General features: G+C 36.4%; 2 protein-coding genes across 2 annotated transcripts; one reads left to right on the forward strand and one right to left on the reverse strand.

The window, feature by feature from the left end:
- Positions 1 to 2894: 2894 nt before the first annotated feature.
- LOC141843489 (uncharacterized) lies at positions 2895 to 7633 on the forward strand. Its single transcript, XM_074731545.1, has 11 exons — positions 2895 to 3128; positions 4506 to 4596; positions 4725 to 4809; positions 5147 to 5192; positions 5295 to 5541; positions 5734 to 5939; positions 6062 to 6136; positions 6448 to 6517; positions 6652 to 6732; positions 7130 to 7209; positions 7319 to 7633. The coding sequence occupies exons 1-11, from the start codon at positions 3007 to 3009 to the stop codon at positions 7395 to 7397; spliced, it is 1182 nt and encodes a 393-aa protein (XP_074587646.1). The 5' UTR covers positions 2895 to 3006; the 3' UTR covers positions 7398 to 7633.
- Positions 7634 to 7809: 176 nt separating this feature from the next.
- On the reverse strand, positions 7810 to 9796 carry LOC141843553 (thioredoxin-like 4, chloroplastic). Its single transcript, XM_074731612.1, has 4 exons — positions 9137 to 9796; positions 8432 to 8485; positions 8131 to 8280; positions 7810 to 8025 (listed from the first exon to the last, which is right to left on the reverse strand). The coding sequence occupies exons 1-3, from the start codon at positions 9611 to 9613 to the stop codon at positions 8170 to 8172; spliced, it is 642 nt and encodes a 213-aa protein (XP_074587713.1). The 5' UTR covers positions 9614 to 9796; the 3' UTR covers positions 7810 to 8025; positions 8131 to 8169.
- Positions 9797 to 23079: the final 13283 nt, after the last annotated feature.

The following is a 23079-nucleotide window of genomic DNA, read 5'->3' on the forward strand; positions in this document are numbered from 1 at the left end:
TTGGGAGTCAAGGTATCGACTTGCTCTCTCCCTCAACAAGATCAATATTATTCTCTCACTCTGACTTTATAGACGCTTGGGAGTCGAGGGATCAATTATTCTCTTCCTTAGCGGGATCAATATTATATTCTTTTTCCCAACTCTGTGGATGCTTGGGAGTTGAGGGGTTGAGCTACTTTCTCTCCAACTCCGTAAACGCTTGGGAGTTGAGGGATCAAGTTATTCTCCCTTAGTGGGATTGAGTCTTATTATACATTCTCTCTCCCAAACTCCTAGATGCTTAGGAGTCGAGGGGTCGAGCTACTCTCTCCCTGACTCCGTGGACACTGGAGAGTCGAGGGATTGAGTTATTCTCTCCCTCAGTTGGATTGAGTCTTACTATATTATCCCTCCTCAACTTTGCTGATGCTTGAGAGTGAAGGGGTCGAGCTACTCTCTCCCTCAGTGAGATCAAGTCTTGATTATATTATCTCTCCTTGACTCCTCAGACGCTTGAGAGTCGAGGGTCGAGCTACTCTCTCCGTCAATAGGATCGAGTCTTATTATATTCTCTCTCCTCAACTCAATAGATACTTAGGAGTTAGAGGGATTGAGCTATTCTCTCCCTCAGCGGGATCGAGCTCATATTCTTCTAGTCTTAGACCAACTCTATCAACAATTGTCTTTTCAGGGTCTGGCCTTATCGATACGTTGTACGACAGGTAAGGAACTCCTAGCCCCGCGCTAACAAGATAGACTTATGACAGGCTTGGCGACTTCACCTTACGACAAACTCAGAAACTTTTAGCCCCATGCTAGCGAGACAACCTTATGATAGGTTTGACGACTCTTTCCCCAACTCCTTAGTTGGAAGCAACTTTGCCTTATGACAAACTTGAGAACTCCTAGCTCTGCGTTAGTGAGATAGCCTTACGACAGGCTCAAAACGACTCTTTCCGTAACTCCTAGTTGGAAGTGACTCCACCTTACTTCAGGCTCAAGAACTCCTTGCCTTGCGCTAGCAAGACTTTAGTTTTACCGAAGGGTAGGATTGAACAAATCTAATTGATAAAAAATGAATTAATTTAATTGGTTATCAAATTAATTGAATTTTTTTAATAGTCAACTGATGTTACACATCAATTGATTGCTATTGGACATCAAAGTAGTATAAATGCAAGAATATTTTAGAGTTGGTTAATCCAAGTTTGAATTTAAAAATCAAAATCAAACTAAATAAACTGATATAATTGAGATTAAATAAATTTCTAAGTTCACCGAGTCAAACTTTTAAATTCAATCGGTTATTTCAATTTAATCAAGATTTCATACGAATAAATAAATAAATTTTTTAAGAATATCCTTCCCGTTTATTTCAGTATTAAATTAAAATAAAAAATTAAAATTTTTATTTAATCAAATCCAAACGAAATCAAATTGAATAGGATAAAGTAAATAAATAAAATTTTCATTATTTCATAAAAATTTTCATACAAAAGTCATTCTGATCCTAAAGAGCTTTAAATTTTTTTTAAATATAATTAAACTCATATAATCTTCTAAATTTATTTATATTTTTAATTTTGAAAGTTTAATAAAAAATTTTTAAAAATACAAAAGAAGATTGATAAAAAAACTTTTAAATTTTTTAATATCTAATTATAAGAAAACAAGAAAAAATTAAATTAAATTAATAAAGGAAGAAAAAATAAATAAAAACTTAGTTGTATTATCAAGCATTTTAAGTTTAAAATTTTAAAATTTATGTCAAATTAATTATTTATTCCTAATAACCTCTTTAATTTAATTATATAAGTTTTAAATTTTTTAAAAGTTTTAAAATAAATTGTAAAAATCATTAATGATTTAAAATCCTCAATTTTATTATAAATTTATATCCTTACATTTAAGATGATCCTCTAAATTTATGTATATTTTTATTTTTAATTTAAAATTTTTAATTAAAAAATAAAAAATTAAAATCAATGTTAATAACAGTAAAATATTAAAAATTATTTTTATTTTCTAACTTTTTAAATAGTTAATTATAAGAGAAAAAAGTGAAATAAAACTAAAAAAAAAATTTACTTTGTATTTTCATTCAACCTTGATATTGATCATTTCAATTCATCGCTACAGTAGTATTGAATTTTCAAACTCAAGTGATACTTAAGGTGATGATATTTTGATCAAAACAGTATTAAGATAATGAGGCTTTAATTAAAATAGCATCAAAGTAAATTTTTATTTATTAATTTTTTTTATTTATGTTTTTTCCAAAAAAGCAAGCACATTAATCGAGTTTTTCTACAGAAAAGAGCATCTTTCATTTATTTTTATTATTATCACAAGAATGTAACATTTTAAAAAATATTATAACAACATTTTATCTATTATTATAGTCATTAACTTAAAACTTAAAATAACTTTGCTTAAATCTACTTTAATATAAAAGCAATTAACAATTTTAGTCACTGTTCAAAAATATAACAATTTTAGTCAATACCACTTTAATTACAATATTTTTATTAAAATTATTCTAATAATATTTGATCTATTTTAATTACATTAAAATAATTTTAATTAAATTAGAATAATTTTTACCTGAGCATCTTGTTTAATATTAAAATAATTTTAATTATTTAGTAGTTTTGTATATATTAATATAGTTTTAGCCAACGGTAAAATGAAACTATTTTAGATATAAAATACTCTTTTAATATATATATATATATATATATATATTTAAATAGGATGCTATATATAAATAAATAAATAAGTGACGCCCCGTGTCTTTCTGGTCCCGTGCAAGACAAATTGTAAACTTGTAGTACACCCACGATGGCGACCCTTAAAAATCTTCCTTAGATTTTATGCCCGTCCACAGAATATTCTCTTCCACGGTTCCGGCTCCTTCGGGGTCCCCTCCGCTGCACGTGTCGCCCGCCGCCGGTGTTCTCGTCGCTCCATTTGCAGACGCAGCAGCAAAGAAGCGGAAGCAAAGAAGAAGAAGAAGAAGAAGAAGAGATGGCCATGACGTGGGCCAGGGTGGGGAAGTCGGCGCAAGGATTGGCGGCGCGCTCTCTCCTACTCTGCTTCACTGTCTTTCTCGCTCTCAAGATCGACAAATCCCTTTCCTTCAGCTGGTGGTATGTTTCGTTTCTCCTTTTTATCTTAATTTGTATTTCAGTTTGTTTATTTTTCTGTGAGGGTTTATGATGATGTTCTCTGGTTGGAAAATTCTATCTCTGTTCTTGTTTTCCCCTCTAGAAAAGAAAAGTCGATGGTTTAAGCATAGAAAAAATCAGAGGTAAAGTATGTTTTCTCAAAGTTCTCTTATTATTATTATTATTATTGTTCTATCAATTGTTTCCGGCCAATTAAGAAAAAGGCAACTGTATCGATTGTTATGCGTGGTTAGTTAAGTGGATTGCTTGATCTAACTGAAATAGTTGATGCAGATTCGGATGGAATATCAACCGGTGAAAAAAATTGAGAGAGCAGGAGCCACCACTAATTTTTCTCTACAACTTCTGTAATGCTGTGGAAGTTGGCAAAGAGTACCTTCTTTCAACCATCAGTTATGCCAAACGGATGAGAAACTAAACCTGAAGATGGATTGCGGTATACCAATAGCACAAATGATTCGGACCCAAAAAAATTGCCCTTGCAAGTAGAAGACCGTTACGTAACTTGGATCCAACAACCTTGGTTTAGGTACCAATGCTGCATTACATAACCCCAAAGAGAGTATTTCATCACAAGAACCCACCACCATTTGCATAGGGAGGTTATGAAGTTTGAGGTTAACGACCCCAAACCCTCCATACTCCATAGGATATGGATACCGAATGGAAGAACCTAAATGTTACCATGCCACTATAGAAAGTTCCTTCTAATCTGATCAAATCTGCAAGAAGAAGGTAAACCCTAGCTCGATACAAAGACAAAAGGACATTTTTTAGGCATATGGCAGGAAGATCCTTTGCCAAGGTTCAATTCTACTTACCACTTTGGAACCATTTTATCCTGATAGGTTCTATTGGGTTTTCTGATACCCAACTGAAATCTGAGATATGGGATGCACAGAGGTGTATTGGAAAAACCGAATATCTTACCACAGTCTATTGACAATTGAGAAGACTGAAATAATAACCTATAGATTATGATACCCTTGAGATCATTGAGAAAAGTAGTGCATCTTCTGTAAGTTGAAGAACTCAAAAGACAAAGGGGTGGCAAAGATCAATTAGCTAGTTACTTGTACTGCTGCTTTGGTTCCTCGGCCTTAGATTCCAAAGTGAAAATTAGTTAAGAATTGAATCCAAGTTTTCCTTAAAAATTGGAATGTTTGGCAAAATACTTAATGTATGAGTTCTTAGCATCAAAAAATATCATGGCATTTTCATTGTTGTGTTAAGTTTTGGAATTTGATGGAGTCGCCATTTCTTTTCCAACAAGATTCGAGTATGATAAATTTTCTACATCTCTTAATGTTTTAATGCATGCTGCATCTGTATATGTAGGTTTGTTTTTGTTCCTCTATGGCTGTTTCATGTGGCTGTCGCACGACATAGATTCTCCTTACCTGCTCCATTATTACCCCATGGTCGCCAGGTAAGTTTAGCTTCTCTGTATTCTGATTTATGTTCCTGAAGAGATCCAATACATCAGTAGCATTTGTGTTTGATAACCGTTTCTATCGTGCTAACATTGAATTGATTTTTTTTTTATTTTGACAACAGTGGGCTCCTTGTCATGCTGTTGTTGCAACGCCATTGCTTGTTTCATTTGAGCTACTTATTTGCATTTACCTGGAGAACATTGATGGTAAATATAAAGCACCTGAGTGATTTGTGTTTCGTTAGTCCTTTCCATTCTTGTTCTTTTAAACTATACAGATCAGCATTTGTTCATTCTAGGACTAGGATATTTGATGTTTTTCTCTCTAATTATATTTTCATCAAAGAGGATTGAACCACAATGTTAGGGCTTATTGCGCATGTATTAAACACAGTCTTGTCTTGGTTTTTCAGCAACATACACAAAAATCAAAATGGTTCTGTTATATTTGATTACAAAATTCTATTCATTTTTCTTCTTATTTACAGTAAACTAACAGTATGGATTTTCTTACATGATCAACTTTTATTTTGAACTTTTGCAGGAGATGTTGATGCCTTAGGGTGGTGGGAGTTATTTATCACCTTAGGGTATCGTTTCTTATCGCTTGCTGAGAATATGTTTATTTAAGAAAATGGAAAAATCAATTGTTTGTTTGTTTATTTATAGTGGTTTTCTGCATCTTTAATCAGCATTGCAGAATCCTTTGCATTTCTTGTTTGTACAAAGTGGTTTAATCCACTACTGCATAGATCATCCCTCATAAGTGAAGCAAGTTCATCCTCAACGATAGCTGGATATCATAGTTTGATCAGTGGCCTTCCCTCTTCTATGGAAAGACATAATGAAGATAGAGTATGTGGCTTGCAAGATATAGGAAGCCATGCGATGAAAGTTCCTGTTGTACTTTTTCAAATTCTCTTGTGCATGCGTTTAGAGGTATGTTTAGAGAAATCTGAATTCCTCGTGTATTAATTTACGTATGTTTCATGTTGAAAATCTCCCTTCTGTATGGCTACCAACGTAGTCTTTGATCATCACACTAGACTATTGCTTGATGCCATCTCTAATTTTGTTAGAAGAAATGTTTCTGCCTGAGAATCTGAATATATAGTTTACCTATTCTTTCAGGGGACACCACCTGCCACTAAAGATATTCCTATTGTAGGACTTTTCTTGCTCGTATTTATAGTGCAAGGCCTTGGGATCTTATTTGCCACATGGAGATTGTTGGAGAAGCTCTTCATTTTGCTAAGGAAGGGATCACTTCCAGAAAGATATCATACAATGTCAAGGAACGCGTACAATTTATTTGCAGGCATCCACCACGGTTCAAGGTTATTATCGCTAGGATTTTGGGGGGAAAACTAGAATGAAAGGGGCCTTCATTGCGTGAAGGCTCCCTGTACAGCCACATAATCCGGCTAGTTTAATCCCGTCTGTTAAAATAATGATGCAGGCTACTTGGTTGGTGGTCTACCGATGAAAGAAGCAAAGAAGAGCAAGCATTTCTAGTTTCCGCTGGATCTAGTGGGTTCGTATCACTTCATCTTGTTAGCCCTTTTTATTCATTGAAATTTTCTACGATATCGTATAATTTTCCCGCCCGTTTTTTCTTTTGGGATCCAAATTTGCTTATGTATAAAAATTCTTGAAAAGCATAATGGCGTACAATGGCTCGTTGCGATGGAGAACAAGCTGAGTGGTATTATGGTTGTGAATTCTCCTTGCATAGCAAGGATTTGAATCTTTACCTGCTGCTGGCCTTGTTACTAATATGATTGACAATTATTTTAACAGATAGACATTTAATTGTATCTAATTATTCATGTATGTTATCTTCAGATACGATACCTTTTGTGGCTATTCTCCTGATGTGGTGAAGAAAATGACCAAGAAAGATCTCACTCAAGAGGTATTTCTATCTCCCCTTTTGCTTTATCTCAGCAATCATTTTCAAAATTCTTACATGGATTTCTCTATTCGCTAAACAAGTTCATGGATGCTATGATCATTCCCATTGATTATTGTCTATTTTTTGTTGCTTAGGTTTGGCGACTTCAAGCGGCTTTGGGAGAACAAACTGAAATCTCAAAGTATGCTCAAAAGGAGTATGAAAAACTTCAAAATGTACATCCCTTCCTCCTCCATGATCCATTATTTAACTGGAACTAACACCGTAAATAGTGCACTTTAAATTCCTTTACATTCACTATTTTGCTATTTTCTTTTTTAGCTCATGTTTCTCGTCGTCATTTACTTCTTATTCCCTCTGGCCATGGAACTAGGATAACTATAAATTATCACAATGGTAATGGAACTCAAGCTCAATCATAATTTCTTCATTCAAGAACTATTTATGGATAGAAAAGATATCTACTGAAAGATGCACGAGAAGAAATATAAAGGAAGTATGTAAAGCATGTAAAGAGTCAATGAAGTATCAAGTCAGTTGTAGAAAGAAATATGTAGAGCATCTATCTATTTCTCTAGTGACTAGATTTTATGGATGTTTAACTTGTTGTAGGAGAAGGTTCTTTGTAGGATTTGCTTCGAGGAGGAGATCTGTGTCGTCCTCCTTCCCTGTCGGCACCACATACTATGCAAGTAAGTTGCACAGAAGTCTCAAATTTAACTACAAATTCACCAGTATATACTAATCAAATCTGATGAAATTAGAAGACTAACAGCAAAGCTTTGCTTCACCACTTTGTAGGTCCTGCTCTGAGAAGTGTAATAAGTGTCCCATTTGTCGTGTCATCATTGAGGAAAGGATGCAGCTATGTGAAGTATGATCACACCAAGAACAACAAAAAGAGCTCAGCTTAATTGCAGACTGACTTCAAGTTCCTATATGGTATGGTTTTATACAAATTAGATTAGTCATGTTCTTGAGTCGATACCCTCCCTGTAAAGCTCTATCTATTTCGTTATGCTATATAAAAGCTTACTTCTGTTGATGAAACATCAACATGTAAATCTCTTTCTAATGCCCACAGCTGTTAGTAATTTTTTCTGCATTAGCATTTAACAGTAAGTTGGTAAACACAATGATAAATTTGTTTGGATGTTAATTAAAGGATAAATTTATTAAATATTCAGTAATTCAACCAGATCAGACTTGGACCACGCAGTGAGTTGCACAATAGTGAGAAAAATACAAAGTAAGACAGAGTATTAAAGAAAGCTAATTCAACATCTCTTGAATGATGACACATTTATCAATTGAATCACTAATCGTCGCCATAAATTTGCATAGACGCATGTATAAGTGAAGAAACTAAAGTAAAAAGAAAATACTATACGTTGCATGGGCGGAGCTCATTAGATGGCAAACTACAACATTGTTTCAAGCCTCCGAAGAACTAGCCATGGCAAGTCTGCACGAAGAAGTGGAATGCTGTATCTCTGCAGGTTGATTACCTAGAAAGAAATAAGATCTCGGTTACAAATGTAGAAGCTAAACTTACTATATGGTCAGTGATCAGTAACACTGACAGTAAGGCAAAATGAATGTTAATACAAAACCTGTTGCAGCTCGTGAAACAGCATCTTCGACATGCACATTTATGCCGAAGAAGTGTATTTGAGAATGGCAGCTACAATCCTCTCCTTGTCTCTGGTTGGAAATGCTTCCAGCAGCACTCCATTTTTATAGAAGTGAAACAGTGGTACTGCCTGCACAAATCACACTCTGGAGTTGGTTGGGTAGCTTAAAGGTGTAATCTTTGTTTACCATTATTTGAATGTAGGCCTTTCATTTGATCCCAACGTGAAACCTGTCTAATATTATTAGTCAAATTTAATAAGTAAAATGAAAGAAGCACACCCTTATTCTCAGCCGATCTGCCACCTCTGATTGCTCATCATATTCATCAATAACCTAAAGAATGCCACAATTATCAATTTGCAAAATTTGCAATGTAACAATGTGCAAAAACTAGTTCTTGAATTATGGAATGTTTCTTACGTAGAACAAGGCCAGATAGAGAAGAATAGCAAGGGGGAAATACTGTAATATGAAAAACTTGCTGTCTCAGCTTGTCTGGTGTCAACTCTTAAAAGAAAGGAATTCTAATTCCTTTATAGTAATAAGTTTTATCTTCACAGAAATAGGGAATGGTAGTTAAGTTCACCTCGTGTTTCTGGTTCTGTAACATGAATTTGTAGGTGTGATTTAGGAATTCCAAGCTTTCTTCCAAGACAAGTAATTCAGTAGAAGTTGGGAATGCGAATTTCACTTTCATATTTCCTTTCATTTTAATTATTTTGTCGACAACATCATGAATCTGTGGCTATCAAGAAAAGATAATTAATCTAGCACACTGAATCATCTATCTATCAGATGCAGATTCCCAATAGAAGTTTATACTACGATCCTTCTTAGACATCAGTTGCAGAAAAAATTGACATGAGAAACGATGGCATGGGTTTGGACAGTTAAAATCCAATCAAGGCTACAGCTCAAACAACAAGAATTCAGTGCTAGAAAATCTCACACGGGCAAAACGACAAACATCATACGGGCACTCACATTGTGCTTCAAGAAGACCACCTCCGGCTCCGCCTGGCTATCGCCAGCACCCTTGCACAGCTTGGCGAAGCCCTGCTCGATGTACTTGCAGCTGCCGCAGGAGGTGCGGTAGAAGTCCACCACCACGAGCGCCCCCGCCGCCTTGGCCCTCTCCATGATCCTCGAGAACTCCTCCTCCGTCTTGAACTCCCTCACGCAGTCCACCGGGCAAACATCCTCCTCCTCCTCCTCCTCCCCTTCTCCGCCGCCACTGCCGATTTGGGAATCCGCAACGACGTTCAACTGGAGATTGTTCCTCTGCTTCAGTACCAAGCCTTGCTCGTGGGAGTGACGGAATCCGATTTGGGCAGGTCTTGCAGGAATCAAAATGGAATCTTGACGCCCGATTGGAGATTTTGGAATCATAAAGAAGCAATCAAACGATAGTTTTGGAGGACAGGAGATTCTGCTGACAGGGAAAGATAAGCAAGAACTCATCTTGACGCCGGCATCACAAATTACTGCACAATCGAAAGCTGTTGAGGAAGTGATCCCTCCTTTTCCTATCTCATCCAGAAAGCGTTTTGCATTAATCAAATCATAGAGCTGATCAGAAATGGAGAACGAGAGGAAGAGGAAGAGATTGGAGAGGGATGTGGGTTCGGAACGATATCTAGACAGTGAACGAGTGGACACGATAGGATTCAATTCAATTTTTTCAAAATGACCCTAAAATAAATTTTGAAACGCCTACCACTGAAACTTGATCTTTTATTATTATATCTATTTTAAAACTACGCCAAAAGCGAAAGGTAAAAAAATTTTCAGCAAAATTTAAAAGAACTTCTCTGATTATCTAAATCAGTAAAAGAATATTTCTTTTTTTAAAAAATAAGATGGTATTTCATCATTTTTTTTGTATATTTCAGCTGTTGTAAGTAGATATAACATGTTAAAGTAAATCAGTTCAGTTTGATAAAAATTATATATATATATTTTATATCAAAAGTTTGATATCATCAATATCTAGTGTCAAATTAGTAGGACACATCTACATCACTCAGTTGATCTCGAGATTGTCAAATGGGTCAGTGTATGTGCTCGAGCTCGAGTAGGTTGCGAGCATCGAATTGATATCCAAGCACGAGCTTGTGTGGGAGCAATTTGAGTTTGAATGAGTTGAGCTCTCAAGCAGAACAGAACACTCCAAGTGTCGTGCATTTGAATGGCCGAACATTCGACTGTCGAGAGTCAAGAGCCTGATTGCCAAGTGTTGATTGTCAAGGTTGAGTGGATGAGTGTCGAGTGTTGTCTGTTGATTACTAAGTGGGTTGCACTCTCGAACACCCCGAGTGCTCGAGTGGATTACACTCCCAAGCACCCCGAGCGCCTAACTAAGTTGCGCTCTCTAGCACCCTGAATGTTCGACAAAGTTATGCTCTTGAGTACCCTGAGTGCTCAAGTAGGTTGTGCTCTTGAATGCTCGAATAGAACTCGAGCTTGGATATGTGAGGGTTTTGGTTGTGCCGTAGTTGCAGTTATTATAAAATATTTGCATTGATTACAAAAGGATGCACCCTTTGTACATATGAAAGAGGTGTGTCATTTAATAAAAAGTGGGAGTTTTTTCTCCGCTCTCTCCCTCCTATATAAGGTAATGATGCTAACATCGAGAGATATGTAATTTTATGCTATTTCACTTATTTACTATACTCGTCTCTATTGCTAATGCTTGACTTGAGCGTTGGAGGGATTTCATTGAGGTCCGTCTCAAGTCCCTTCTAAGCTTCTTCTTATAAACGTCAACCGTCAAAGCATCACCCTAATTCTAGTCTCGCAGTCAACCTCTTCTTCACTATCAACCTATACCCACTACAAGAAAACTATCATTTAACGACGGAATTGAATTCCATCTCTAATTTAGCGACCAAAATATTATTTTGATCATTAAATAGTGATGGAATTTCATCGTTATTACCAGAAATGATTTTTATTCTATTCAATTAACGATGGAAGTAAGTTTTTATCTCTAAAATAGCGATGAAAATTTAATTCCGTCACTAAAATAACAACAGAATAAATTTCATCACTAAAATAGCGACGAGATAAATCGTTATTTTAGCAACAAAAAAATATATCTGTCACTAAATTAGTGACAGAAGTAAGTTACCATCGCTATTTCAACGATGAAAATTTAATTCGATCGCTAAATTACTAAAATTAGGGGGGTTTATTCCTAATTTTTTCTTCCCATGCGACCTCAATTCTGGCTCAATCTTCCATCTCCGGCCCATCTCCGATCTCCTCCCTGGCATGCAAATCTCCTCTAAACCCTAAACCCTCATAAGCTCCTCTCCCCTCTCCCCTTTATCCCATTGGGCGCGATCGAGGTCAAGAGGTCAAGCATGACTACCGCCTCAGCACTAGCCGCAAGGTCGAGTATGACCTTGGCCTCAACCAATTGTGATCCACAACCACGGCCTCAACCGGTCATGACTTCAGTCTCAGCCGACTGCCACCTCTGCCTCAGCCCATCTCTAGCCGCGAGCTCGCCCGACAACAACCTTAGCCCCGACCATGAGCTCTGCCGACCACAATCATAGCCCTGGCTGAGTCACCGTGTAGCCCTAGTAGGGCGACTAGGGGCGGATGCAGCCCTAGCTGAGTTTTAATGATTTAATTAAGTTAAGTTTAGGTTTAACTATATGCATGTTTAATTTTACACGTTTAATAATGTTTAAAAAATACCCAAAATGTTGTTTGTTGTTTGTGTGACCCTCTATTTGATATTTAACTTATTAATGTTGTTTGAGCAACCCTTTTTATTTGGCGTGTTCTTAAATTATTTGGAGACAATCTTCGACTTCATGTATGCACAAGCTTTAGGTATATGCTAAATGGTTATTTATCATTAGCCATGCATGATTTTATGTATTTTGAAACAATATAATTTCTATTTATTTTTACACTTTTAATAATATTGTGAATTTATTTTTCTTTAGGTTATAATGTATAAGAATAAAGTGTGGATGTACAATAAGTTAGAAAATAGATTTATTACTGATGAATATTTTGATGGAGTTAAAGAGTTTGTGAACTTCACTAAGCGTCATCCAAACTATATGGATGATGATAAGTTACATTGTCCGTATAATTATTATAAATATAGAAATACAACTTTCTATGATGAGGATACTGTAAAAGTACATTTAAGTAAAAATAGTTTTATTCCAAATTATTACAACTAGTATTGTCATGGAGAGCCTTATTTGTTTGAGCCAATTGGACCTTCTATTGCTTCTTCATTTGACCCTATTGCTTGAGAAGAATCATCATCTAATGACAATGCAATACAATCAATGGTTTACAATGCGATAAATGTACTTGATCATTTGAATATAGATGAAATACTAATACCTGAAGTCCAGAAACTATATGACAATATTAAAGGCTAGTGAAAGAGAAGTATGAGAAGATATTCCTTCTGATTATTCCCAACTATCAGTTATTGCAAGACTATTAAATATCAAGGTAGAACATCATTTCTCAGAATGATATTACGATGACATTTATCAATTGATGTCAGAGTTGTTTTCTACTGATAACATAATAACTGATAGCTTCTATAGTATAAAAAAATTGATTAGGGGTTTAGATTTACATGTAAAAAGATTGATTGTTGTATAAATAATTATATAATCTTTTGGAATGAAGACATAAGCTTATTAAATGCAGAATGTGTAATCACTCTCGTTATAAGCGCGTAGTCGCATATTAGGGGAAGAAGAAGAATTTACATAAAAAGTTATGTATTGCTTCCTATTAACTATTAGACTTCAATGTTTGTATACATCTGCCGCAACAACAAACCACATGAGGTGGCATCATGAGCGAAGGAGATATAATGTGTCATCCTTTTGACTCCCCTGCATGAAAACATCTTGATACAATATTTTTCTTCATTTGCAATGTAATGTAAGACTGAGATTTTCAACAAATGGATTTCAATCATTTGGTTAATCTGGATAGTAATATTCATCTTGATCAGTCATATTAACATTATATAACTTACCGCCATAAATGTGCATGAAAGATGAATACATACTCCTAATTACTATGCTTATTTCATGTCCAACAAATTTATAAGAGAAGATATACTTTTTTACAACCTCTGATTGTTGAACTAAAAGAATTATAAAATATAGGGTTGGAGACTTATGATATTGCAAGTAAAATTAATTTTACTTGAGGAATTGAAAGAATTAATTAACAGACCTGAGTTGTATCAGAATAAAATAATTAATAAATTTTTAAAGGCTTGTTATGCATTCGATAAAGAAAGTAAGCAGATATTATATAGTTGGTTGAAAGAAATCAAATTCCCTAATGGGTATGCCTGGAATATGACTCGATATGTGGATATTATTGGTGCAGGGAGTACCAGATGATCGAATCTTAATTTTGATAATAGCAAAAAATTCAAATCAAGTGTGTGATATTTTACATGAGCTGATTTAAATATGCAGGTAGCATAGGAAAGCCCTAGTTGTGACTAAGCACAAGAAAGTCCTAGTGGATACTAGGCAGTGGAAATCCTGGTTGGAGGCTGGGCAGACCTAATTTAGAGAATTAGGTGGGAAGCCCTGGTCAAGAGGACTAGGCAGGAAGACTTGGCAGATCAAGTGCACCAAGTGGAAGACTAGGCAGGTCAGGAGGACCAGATGTCTAGCGATGGAAATCCTGAGGGTCAAGGATCAAGGCTAAGTAGAAGTCTAACAAGTATGGAGGACTTGGTTGACAATAGGTAAATTCTTCCGAGTGGAGTGGGTGAGAGCGCGCTCCCAGTAAGGGGAACAGTAGGTGTCGGTCTGACCCAGGATTTCATTGGAAATTTGAAGTCAAGACTAAAATAATTTGTTAAACTGTTACACTTTTCTATTATATTTTTATTTTGTGCTAACTTGTAATGCAGGAAAGAAGGGGCTAGAACTTTGTGTTCTGGACGCTCTTATTTGGATCCAAGCAACCGGACCTCCAGGCGCTCGGATTGGCTCTAGGCAACTGGATGTCAACGGAATGGGGCCAACGAAGCAGTGAGATGGCAGAGTCTTAGTAGTCGGGACACCTCAGCTTTCAAGCGCCCAGAGTGGTTCCAAGCACCCCGATCTAGATAAGATGTTGCGGAGTCAAAGTTAGATCATCAGGCATATCATTATTTAAATCCTAATTTGCTCCAACCATAACCTTTCCTTAAAGAGGTCAACCACTCATAGCATATCATTTCATTTCATTCGAACCTGTTTGAATACAACTAACTATGATACTTGAAACCCTCATTCAACTAACCCAAATTTCTTAGGATTAGAGCATTCTTAGGGTTCTTAACATAGACCTGTTCTCATCGGTTGCATTCAACATATCTTTGAAGCCCTAATCTAGGTTTGGTTGAACTTCCTTCATAAACTTAGCTTCACTAAGCTTCATTCACCTTAAACCGACCCAAACAGGAGATTATATCCTTGTAATCGATCAGAAGATCAATTGATAGGCTTAAATCGATCCACGGGTCGATTCTGTTCATAATTTTCCTCACAGTACTCTCTGTAATCGATCAACCGATCGATTACAGGAGTTTAATCGATCAGAAGATCGATTTCCTCGTTACGGAGTCCACAGTAGGCTTGGTAATCGATCAACCGATCGATTACAGCCTCGTAATCGATCAGCTGATCGATTACGGCCCCTTAATCGATCGGGTGATCGATTACGAGCCGCGATTTCCATCTCATTAAGCCGTGTAATCGATCAACCGATCGATTACACGCTTTGGTAATCGACTAAGCAGTCGATTACCATCATCGCTGTTCTCGGTTAAGTTCCGTCTAACCAAAACTTTTTACAACATTTATTCTAACAACTATCTAATCTATCTTTAAATCTTAACTTGTAAAACATGATCAAATTCTAGGTTTTCAACAACATAGTTTACACATGCAATACCTTAAATCTTGTTACCAACATACTGAAAACAAAAACATTTAAACATGCTGTAAACCTTAACATGCCGAACAGAACATAGTTTATCTCTACGGTAAACAAAATGCATGACTACAACTCATATTCATAGCTATTATATCGCAGGTGAGGGAACTTACTGTAGCTTTGAAGTTCTTAAGATTCTACCCGATAGACCTTCGCTTTCCTTGCCACAGGACCTTCAGCACCTTCGGCCAGAGAGGAACCTTCGGCAGAGAGGAGAGAAGAGTAGAGAGCGAAGGGAAAAGCTCTTCTGTCCGAGGGGAAAGGGTTTATAAAGAGTTTGCCCGAGAAGTTACATAACTGCTCCGCAACTATGAACCCACGTAGCCAGGCCACTAATTCCTCCCCGTTTGTTAATGAGATCTTCTAACCCTTAGGTTTAACAAGCGTTACTCTTACCCTTTTAACAAGAATTAATTGCTATTTCATATGGTTAGCTTGGGTTGCTACATATTGGAGGTCCAAGGGTCAATCCCTGGCGCCTCCACATTTCTTTCTCTTTTTCTTTCTTTTTGCAAAGCCTTTATGCGTTAACCCATTAAAGCAACATTCTTAAAACATAATTATTCATTTCTTTTTACCATCATCAAGCTATCGTATACATAACTAAATATCCAGGAATTATCGTAGGGAAATTGCGGGTGTTACATTTGACACCAAGACAAGTTAGGGAGGATTAGCTAAAATTATAAAAAGTGAATGAAAAAAAGAAAAAGAAATTGAGAGAAAAGAGTAAAAAAAAGATGAAAAAGAAAGAAAGCAAAATTAAGAAAAGTGTGAATGGAGAGGAAAAAAAAGAGAGAAAGAAAAATAACTTCTATGCAAAAAAAAAGTGAGATCAAAAGAGCTTTGTTTTCAAACCAGCTACCTCTTATACTTTTGTATAAGGAGATACTATTGAGCACTAACGATCTTAATGATCCTTTGCCAAGTGTTGTTGTTTCTCTCTTATAGGAATTCAAGGTTGTTTTTCTAGAAGTTGTTCCACATGGCTTGCCTCCTAGTAGAGGAATTGAACAACAAATTGACTTCATATCCGGTGCTTCCATCCCAAATCGACCTGCCTATAGAAGCAATCTAGTGGAATGAAAGGAACTTCAAAGATAAGTTAATGAATTGCTAGAGAAAGGGTATGTTCAAGAAAGCATGAGCCCTTGTGCAGTTCCTGTGTTATTAGTTCCTAAGTAGGATGGGACTTCGAGGATGTGTGTGGATTGTCGAGCCATCAACAACATAACAATAAAGTATCACCACCCAATTCCTAGGCTTGATGATATGCTTGATGAATTGCATGGTTCTTGTGTATTCTCAAAGATTGATCTTAGGAGTGGATACCATTAGATTAGGATGAAGGAAGTTGATGAATGGAAGACTGGTTTTAAGACAAAGCATGGCCTATATGAATAGTTAGTAATGCCTTTTGGGTTAACTAATACTCCAAACACTTTTATGTGTTTGATGAACCATGTTTTGTGTGCTTTCTTAAGAAGATTTGTAGTTGTATATTTCAATAATATTTTGATTTATAGCAGAAGCTTAAAAGAGCATGTCACACATCTAAGGTCAGTTTTGAGTGTGTTGAAAGAAGAGAAGCTTTTTGATAACCTTAACAAATGCACCTTTTTTTTTAATAGAGTTGTGTTTCTTGGTTTTGTTGTTAGTGCTAAAGGTTTTGAGATGGTGAGGAAAAGGTGAAAGCAATTCAAGAGTGGCCAACACTGACAACAATTAGCCAATTGAGGAGTTTCCATGGTTTGGCCAGCTTCTACAAATAGTTTGTTCATGATTTTAGCAATATTGCTGTTCCACTTACTAAAGTCATCAAGAAAAATGAGCAATTCAAGTGGGGAGAGGAGCAAGCGAGGGCATTCAACACTTTGAAAAAAAAATCTAAGTTATGCTCCTTTACTAATCCTAGCAAATTTTTCTAAAACCTTTGAGATCGAATGTGATGTTTCTGGTGTTGGAATAGGTGTTGTGCTTATGCAAGAAATGAGACCCATTGTTTACTTCAGTGAAAAGTTGAGTGGAGCCACCCTCAACTATCCCACATATGACAAGGAGATGTACGAGTTGGTGAGGGCATTGGAAACATGGCAGCATTACCTATGGTCGAAAGATTCGTGATTCACACAGATCATCAATCTCTAAAGCATTTGAAAAGCCAACGAAAGTTGAACCTCCTACAAGATCACTTCTTTTGGCCTCATATGAAGCATGATGTGGAGAAAATATGTGGGAGGTGTATTACTTAAATAGCTATTTAAGCTCATCCAAGGCTTGAATTAGGTTGACTAAGCTGTATGATTTGATCTTGGTCAAACCTTCTTCAATTGTAACTTTGGCTTTCATATCTTCAATTAGCACATTAAGTGCTTCCTTGATGCAAGAGCATCCAAAGATTTTTTATTAATTTTGATAATTTTTATTTTTTGTAATTTTGAGAGTTTTTGGTATTTAGAGTAGTTTTGAAAAGTTCTATTTTTTATTTTAAGATTTTTTAAATCCATTTAGGATTTTTAGGATTCTAGTTTATTAAAAAATTTTCTTTTTTATTAGGAATATTTTTTAGAGTTTGTTAAGAAATTTTCCTTTTTATGAGGAATCTTTCTTAGAGTTTGAGTCTATATAAACATCTTGTAAGTTGATGTTTAGGGCAGTTTGATTGATAATAAAATTTCCTGGCAATGCCGTATATTTCCCTCTCTTGTTATTCTTTCGAATTAACAGGTTTTCGATCTTGTTTCCAACGTTCGCAGTCGAACTAACGGATTTAATATTGCCCCCGGGATAATCGCTATCCCGCCCGGCGTTAGTTGGTATCAGAGCGCATCAGATATGATGGAGGGTCGTCGTGGTCATGATCGTGGCGGTCGCGGTCGCAATATCTGGTTCCGATGGAGGAAGCAATATCGTGACAGTGCAAGATATGACAATGAAGGATTTGCGAAGGCAAGTTGCAGAACTAACCCAGCGTTTGACGACGCAGGATTTTGAAGATCGAAGGAGTTATGACCGTGATTCCGCATCCACCTTCGACAACCATTACCACCACCCCGATAGGGTCTCGAAGCGTCAAAATCGAGAGGAACGGTATGTAGACTTCGGTTTTCGAATTGATCTACCTGAGTTTTCAGGAACCTTTCAAGCAGATGAATTCGTTGATTGGCTCAACGAAATAGAAAGTATTTTCGACTACAAGGAGGTGCCCGATCAGATGAAGGTAAAGTTGGTTGCCATCCAATTCAAAGGTCGAGCATCCACTTGGTGGAAACAACTACGACGCTCATGAGAGAAACAAGGCAAGACAAAGATCACCGACTGGGAGAAAATGAAGAAGAAGATGAAGAGTTACTTTCTTCCTTTCGACTATACTCAGACTATGTTTCAACGATATCATACATTGAGACAGGATGTAAGATCAGTCAATAATCACACGAAGGAGTTTTACCAATTGATTGAAGGATTTGAGATTAACCACCCCACCACCTACAACTTCAAAAGAACACCGGCTCCGCAACACCTCTATGTCCCCCCTTCCTCCTACGACGACGAGGGCAACCATGAAGATGAGAACCTTGACAACACCGAGTACGATCAGTCCTACTGTCTCGATCATCCGATCAGTCCTACTCTCTCGATCATCCGATCACTGGAGGCGGCAAAGATGACGACAAAATTAAAATATTTGGTGATCCAGTTTATGACGATGCTGACGAAGAGGAGATAGACTTGGATGAAGCGTTGATCGAAGACCAAAAGCCCACTTTCTCCGACGATAATCAACAGCATGATTCATCTATCAACGAAGTTCAAATCTCCATCGTCTTACCTTGCATTGATTCGGAGTCTCAATTCATTCAGCATGAAGAAAACGAGACCGAGCTAATTGGTGATCGAATATATGATGAGGTACTTTATGATAATGAAGTAGTCAATGAAGATGGTGACTATGTGTTGCAGGTTTTGAACACTGAGAATTTCCTCAATGGAGGCACCGTTGGTGGAAAAGAACTTCCATGTTCAAGTTCTGTTCAAAATGATGATGAAGTGGATGAAGTTGTCGATAAAGTTAGTATGGATCTTCAAATTCAGGAAGAAGCACAACAAACTGAAGATGTTGATATGGATGAGCGTCAAGATTTTGATATCAATGAAAAGTTCAAGTTCAATCTTATGGCTCTCCCTCTTGGAAAGCTATCTCCGGAGAGGGATGACTTTAATGTTTTTGACCTTTATCACAATCTACATGACCCAAACATTGAAATGGTGTCAAAGGTGAACAAAGATAAGACGGAGGAAAAACGTACGGATATTGCAGTGATGATAGATTTACGCATTCATAGGAACGTCATTTTAACATATGTGAAGTATCTCCAGAATGATCCTTTTCTTATGATAGCACCAAGGTTATCATCATGGGAGAGTTTCTTTGTGATCCATTGGAGCCTCCTTGGACAATCATGTTTGAAGACATTACGGATCCCATTAAGATTAAAAAGAACAAGTTGGTGTCATCACCGTTAGATGCAATTTGTAAGGGAAAGAAATGCTTGGAGAATGTGAAGATAGAAGAACAACATCCACAATGTCATGCTTGTTAGCGAATCGACGAAGATTCCTAAAGTCCAGCAACTACTAGAAGATTTTGCCGAATTGATATCAGATGATCTTTTTTCTGGACGACCACCTGATACTACTTTAAACTCGAGGACGAGTTTCTTTCAACCTGGGGCGACTGATGCAGAAGCATCCAAAGATTTTTATTATTAATTTTGATAATTTTTATTTTTAGAGTTTTTGGTATTTAGAGTAGTTTTGAAAAGTTCTATTTTTTAAAAATCCATTTAGAATTTTTTGGAATTGAGTCGGTTAAGAAATTTTTCTTTTTATTAGGAATTTTTATTTTCTAGTTTGTTAAGAAATTTTTCTTTTTTATTAGGAATCTTTCTTTTCAAATTTGTTAAGAAATTTTTCTTTTTATTAGGAATCTTTTTTAGAGTTTGAGTCTATATAAACATGTTATGAGTTGATGTTTAGGAGAAGAAAGTTTTGATTTAATAATAATTCTGGCAATGCCGTTTATTTCCCTATCTCTTGTTATTCTTTCGAATTAATAAGTTTTAGAAGATTGTTTCCAACGTTCGTAATCGAACTAACGGATTCAATATTGCTCCCGGGATAATCGCTATCCCGCCCGGCGTCAGAACTCTATGCTTATTTTATTTAATAAATTATCGTATTATACTAGTTATAGGATTAGATGATGAAACTTTGTTGTTTTTGAGCAGGATGGGATGTGATGAATTTGAACTATATATGTACTTGTTTTGTGATGTAAGTTATGATTGTATTGTTTTTGAACTATGTACTTGTTATTAACTATTGACTTTGTTATTAAACATATGCTTTGTTTTTTAATGTTGTTTTCTTGTTGAAAGATGAAGCTTTGTTGTTATTGTGGATGAGTTTGTGAATGTTGATGCATCGTCATTTGTGAATGTTGATGCGTTGTCATCTGTGAATGTTGAATATATCATGGATATAGTTTGTGATTATATTGTTTTTGAACAGGATGGATGTTAGAGTGATATTTTGATGTAAACAAGATTTAAATTAAGAAAGTAAGGGGGGGTGTTGGCAAAATTTAGGAAAATTTAGTGACAGATTTTATTTTTGTCACTAAATTTAGCTACATGTAGCAGCGATGGAAATAAAATTTCATTGTTAATTTAGTGATGACAAAATTTTCATCAGTAATTTCACCACCGACTAAAAAAATTACAATCATTTATTTCTATCACTAAACTTATTTAGCCACCGATTAACGATGAAAATTCCCATCGCTAATAGATGTATCTCTTGTAGTTGACCTGTTTGAACTCTTTGCCCGTTATCAATCTATCTCGACCCCAACTGGATCACAATCATTAAATGACAATTATAAAAATATAATAGTCAATTAATGATTATGATAACGGTTGTAGGGATCTATATGCGCGAAAAACCGATTAAACCGCATATAACGCAGCGGAAAACAGGATCCCTCCAGAAGATCCATGCGAAAAACATACTCGTTTGACGATTCTACCTACTAGAATCGAGTTTACCTTCGATGCGTGCCCTTCGCAATCCCGACAGCAACTCTTGCCTTCAAGGTCGTCGGATCTCAGCACGATCAGTGTGTTCGCGCCTCCACGGTATCCACACGAACACTGAGATGGAGAAGAACCAAACTGTGGTGCTAGCCACAAGAGTAGGGTTCGGCCAAGGGAAGAAGAAGAGAAGAAGAGGAAGAGCAAGAGCATCCAACAACCCCTTCATCAAGAGCCTCTCACCCTCTTTTATATCCCACCATGAGATATAATGGATGAAGGGGGAAATTAATATAATATTAATTCCGAAATTAATATTTTATTAATTCCCATGCATCTCATGCATGAAGATCTTTCTCCTCTTTTAATGAAGATCATGCATCTCATGCATGATAATCTTTCTCTTCTTTTAAGGAAGATCATGCAGCTTTTTAATGATCATGCATCTCATGCATGATAACCTTTTAATCAAATTCGAATTTGGCTTGTGTGACTTGAGTCCAACTCGAGTCTCACACAATCTGAGCTGACTTGAGTCCAACTCGAGTCCAACTCGAGTCCAGCTCAATCCGAATTGACACTAAGGGCTAATTTTAACACTCCCACTAGCACTAGTGTCAATCACTGTAATCCGAATCATTTTGAGTCCAACTCAATGAATCTTCCTTGAGTCCCACTCAATGAGTCTAATCTACATTAGTCTCAACCCAATGGCTTAATGATTCATCACATGAATCATCTCCAAATCACATGTTCTAAGTGTGTGACCCAATAGGTTCTCGTAACGTTGGCAATGTCTCTAAAACCATTTTAGAGACATAAGCAATGAGCGGCATCTAGCAATACATCATTGCTACCCAAGTGACGAGAATGTCGAGATCCGACACAACCTTTCCGTGACTACTATCTTGTATGACTCAGTCCTTCTATCCTTGATATCTAGATTGATCAATGAGGCATAGACCGTGTCATCCTCTTATCAATCATGAATTTCTTGATCTCCAAGTAGACTACTCAATCAAATAAGCTCAATATCTCATATTGACTTATTTAAGCATGATCATGACTTCTGTAGTCCTACTCTATCAAGGGGCCCATAGATATCGCTTCCGTCATATGGAAGGGATAGATCCCATCTACATCACTCACATCCCTCCGCATAACTCATTGCATACCCAGTGATCGCCTTTATAGTCACCCTGTTACGGGTGACGTTTGACGAAGCCAAAGTATGCAACTCGTTATGTAGGGAACCGTAGTGACTTCAGGTCTAAGGACTATTCATACCAATAGTCACATGAGAATGTTTATGACACTCATATAACGATCCATGAAACATTCTCATGGCGGGTCTATTCAGTACATAGTCTCTAATATGTACCCATGTGTCAACGTGATATCACATATCCATGACTTGTGAGATTAAGTCATCAATTGACCTACATGCTAGTCTTAACGCATTAATATTGTCCTTGCATATTAATGCTCGACTAGGAATAGTTAAGAGTAGTGTTCTATATATGTCTACAATCTCTCACTATCAATTCAACCAATTGATATGTTGTAGACAAGAACCTACTACTCAAGGACATTATTATATTTATTCATATAGCACAGATAAGAAATAAATATAATAAGCAAACCTTGCCTTTATTAAGTGAATATGATACATATGTCCCTTATACAATCATCTCATGAGTGACACTAAGGGCTGACACTAACAATCTCCCACTAGCACTAGTGCCAATCACTGTAATCTCTAAGACCCAGTGACCTAGTGTGACCATCATGCTTCCTCTGTGCTAAAGCCTTGGTCAAGGGATCCGCAAT

This window comes from Curcuma longa, chromosome 12 (assembly GCF_044706935.1).
Source record: "Curcuma longa cultivar G26 ecotype Majalengka, Jawa Barat chromosome 12, ITB_CL_G26_1.1, whole genome shotgun sequence".
NCBI classification, from domain to species: Eukaryota; Viridiplantae; Streptophyta; class Magnoliopsida; order Zingiberales; family Zingiberaceae; genus Curcuma; species Curcuma longa.

Bases quoted from the DNA above. Each gene is read 5' to 3' on its own strand.
- LOC141843489 (XM_074731545.1), top strand. From the start codon at position 3,007: ATGGCCATGACGTGGGCCAGGGTGGGGAAGTCGGCGCAAGGATTGGCG. The intron at 3,129-4,505 runs GTATGTTTCGTT...CTGTATATGTAG, and splicing joins TCCCTTTCCTTCAGCTGGTG to GTTTGTTTTTGTTCCTCTAT. The intron at 5,940-6,061 runs GTTATTATCGCT...ATAATGATGCAG, and splicing joins GGCATCCACCACGGTTCAAG to GCTACTTGGTTGGTGGTCTA.
- LOC141843553 (XM_074731612.1), bottom strand. From the start codon at position 9,613: ATGAGTTCTTGCTTATCTTTCCCTGTCAGCAGAATCTCCTGTCCTCCA. The intron at 8,486-9,136 runs GTGAGTGCCCGT...GGCATTCTTTAG, and splicing joins TGGTCTTCTTGAAGCACAAT to GTTATTGATGAATATGATGA. The intron at 8,281-8,431 runs GTGTGCTTCTTT...TGATTTGTGCAG, and splicing joins CAGATCGGCTGAGAATAAGG to GCAGTACCACTGTTTCACTT.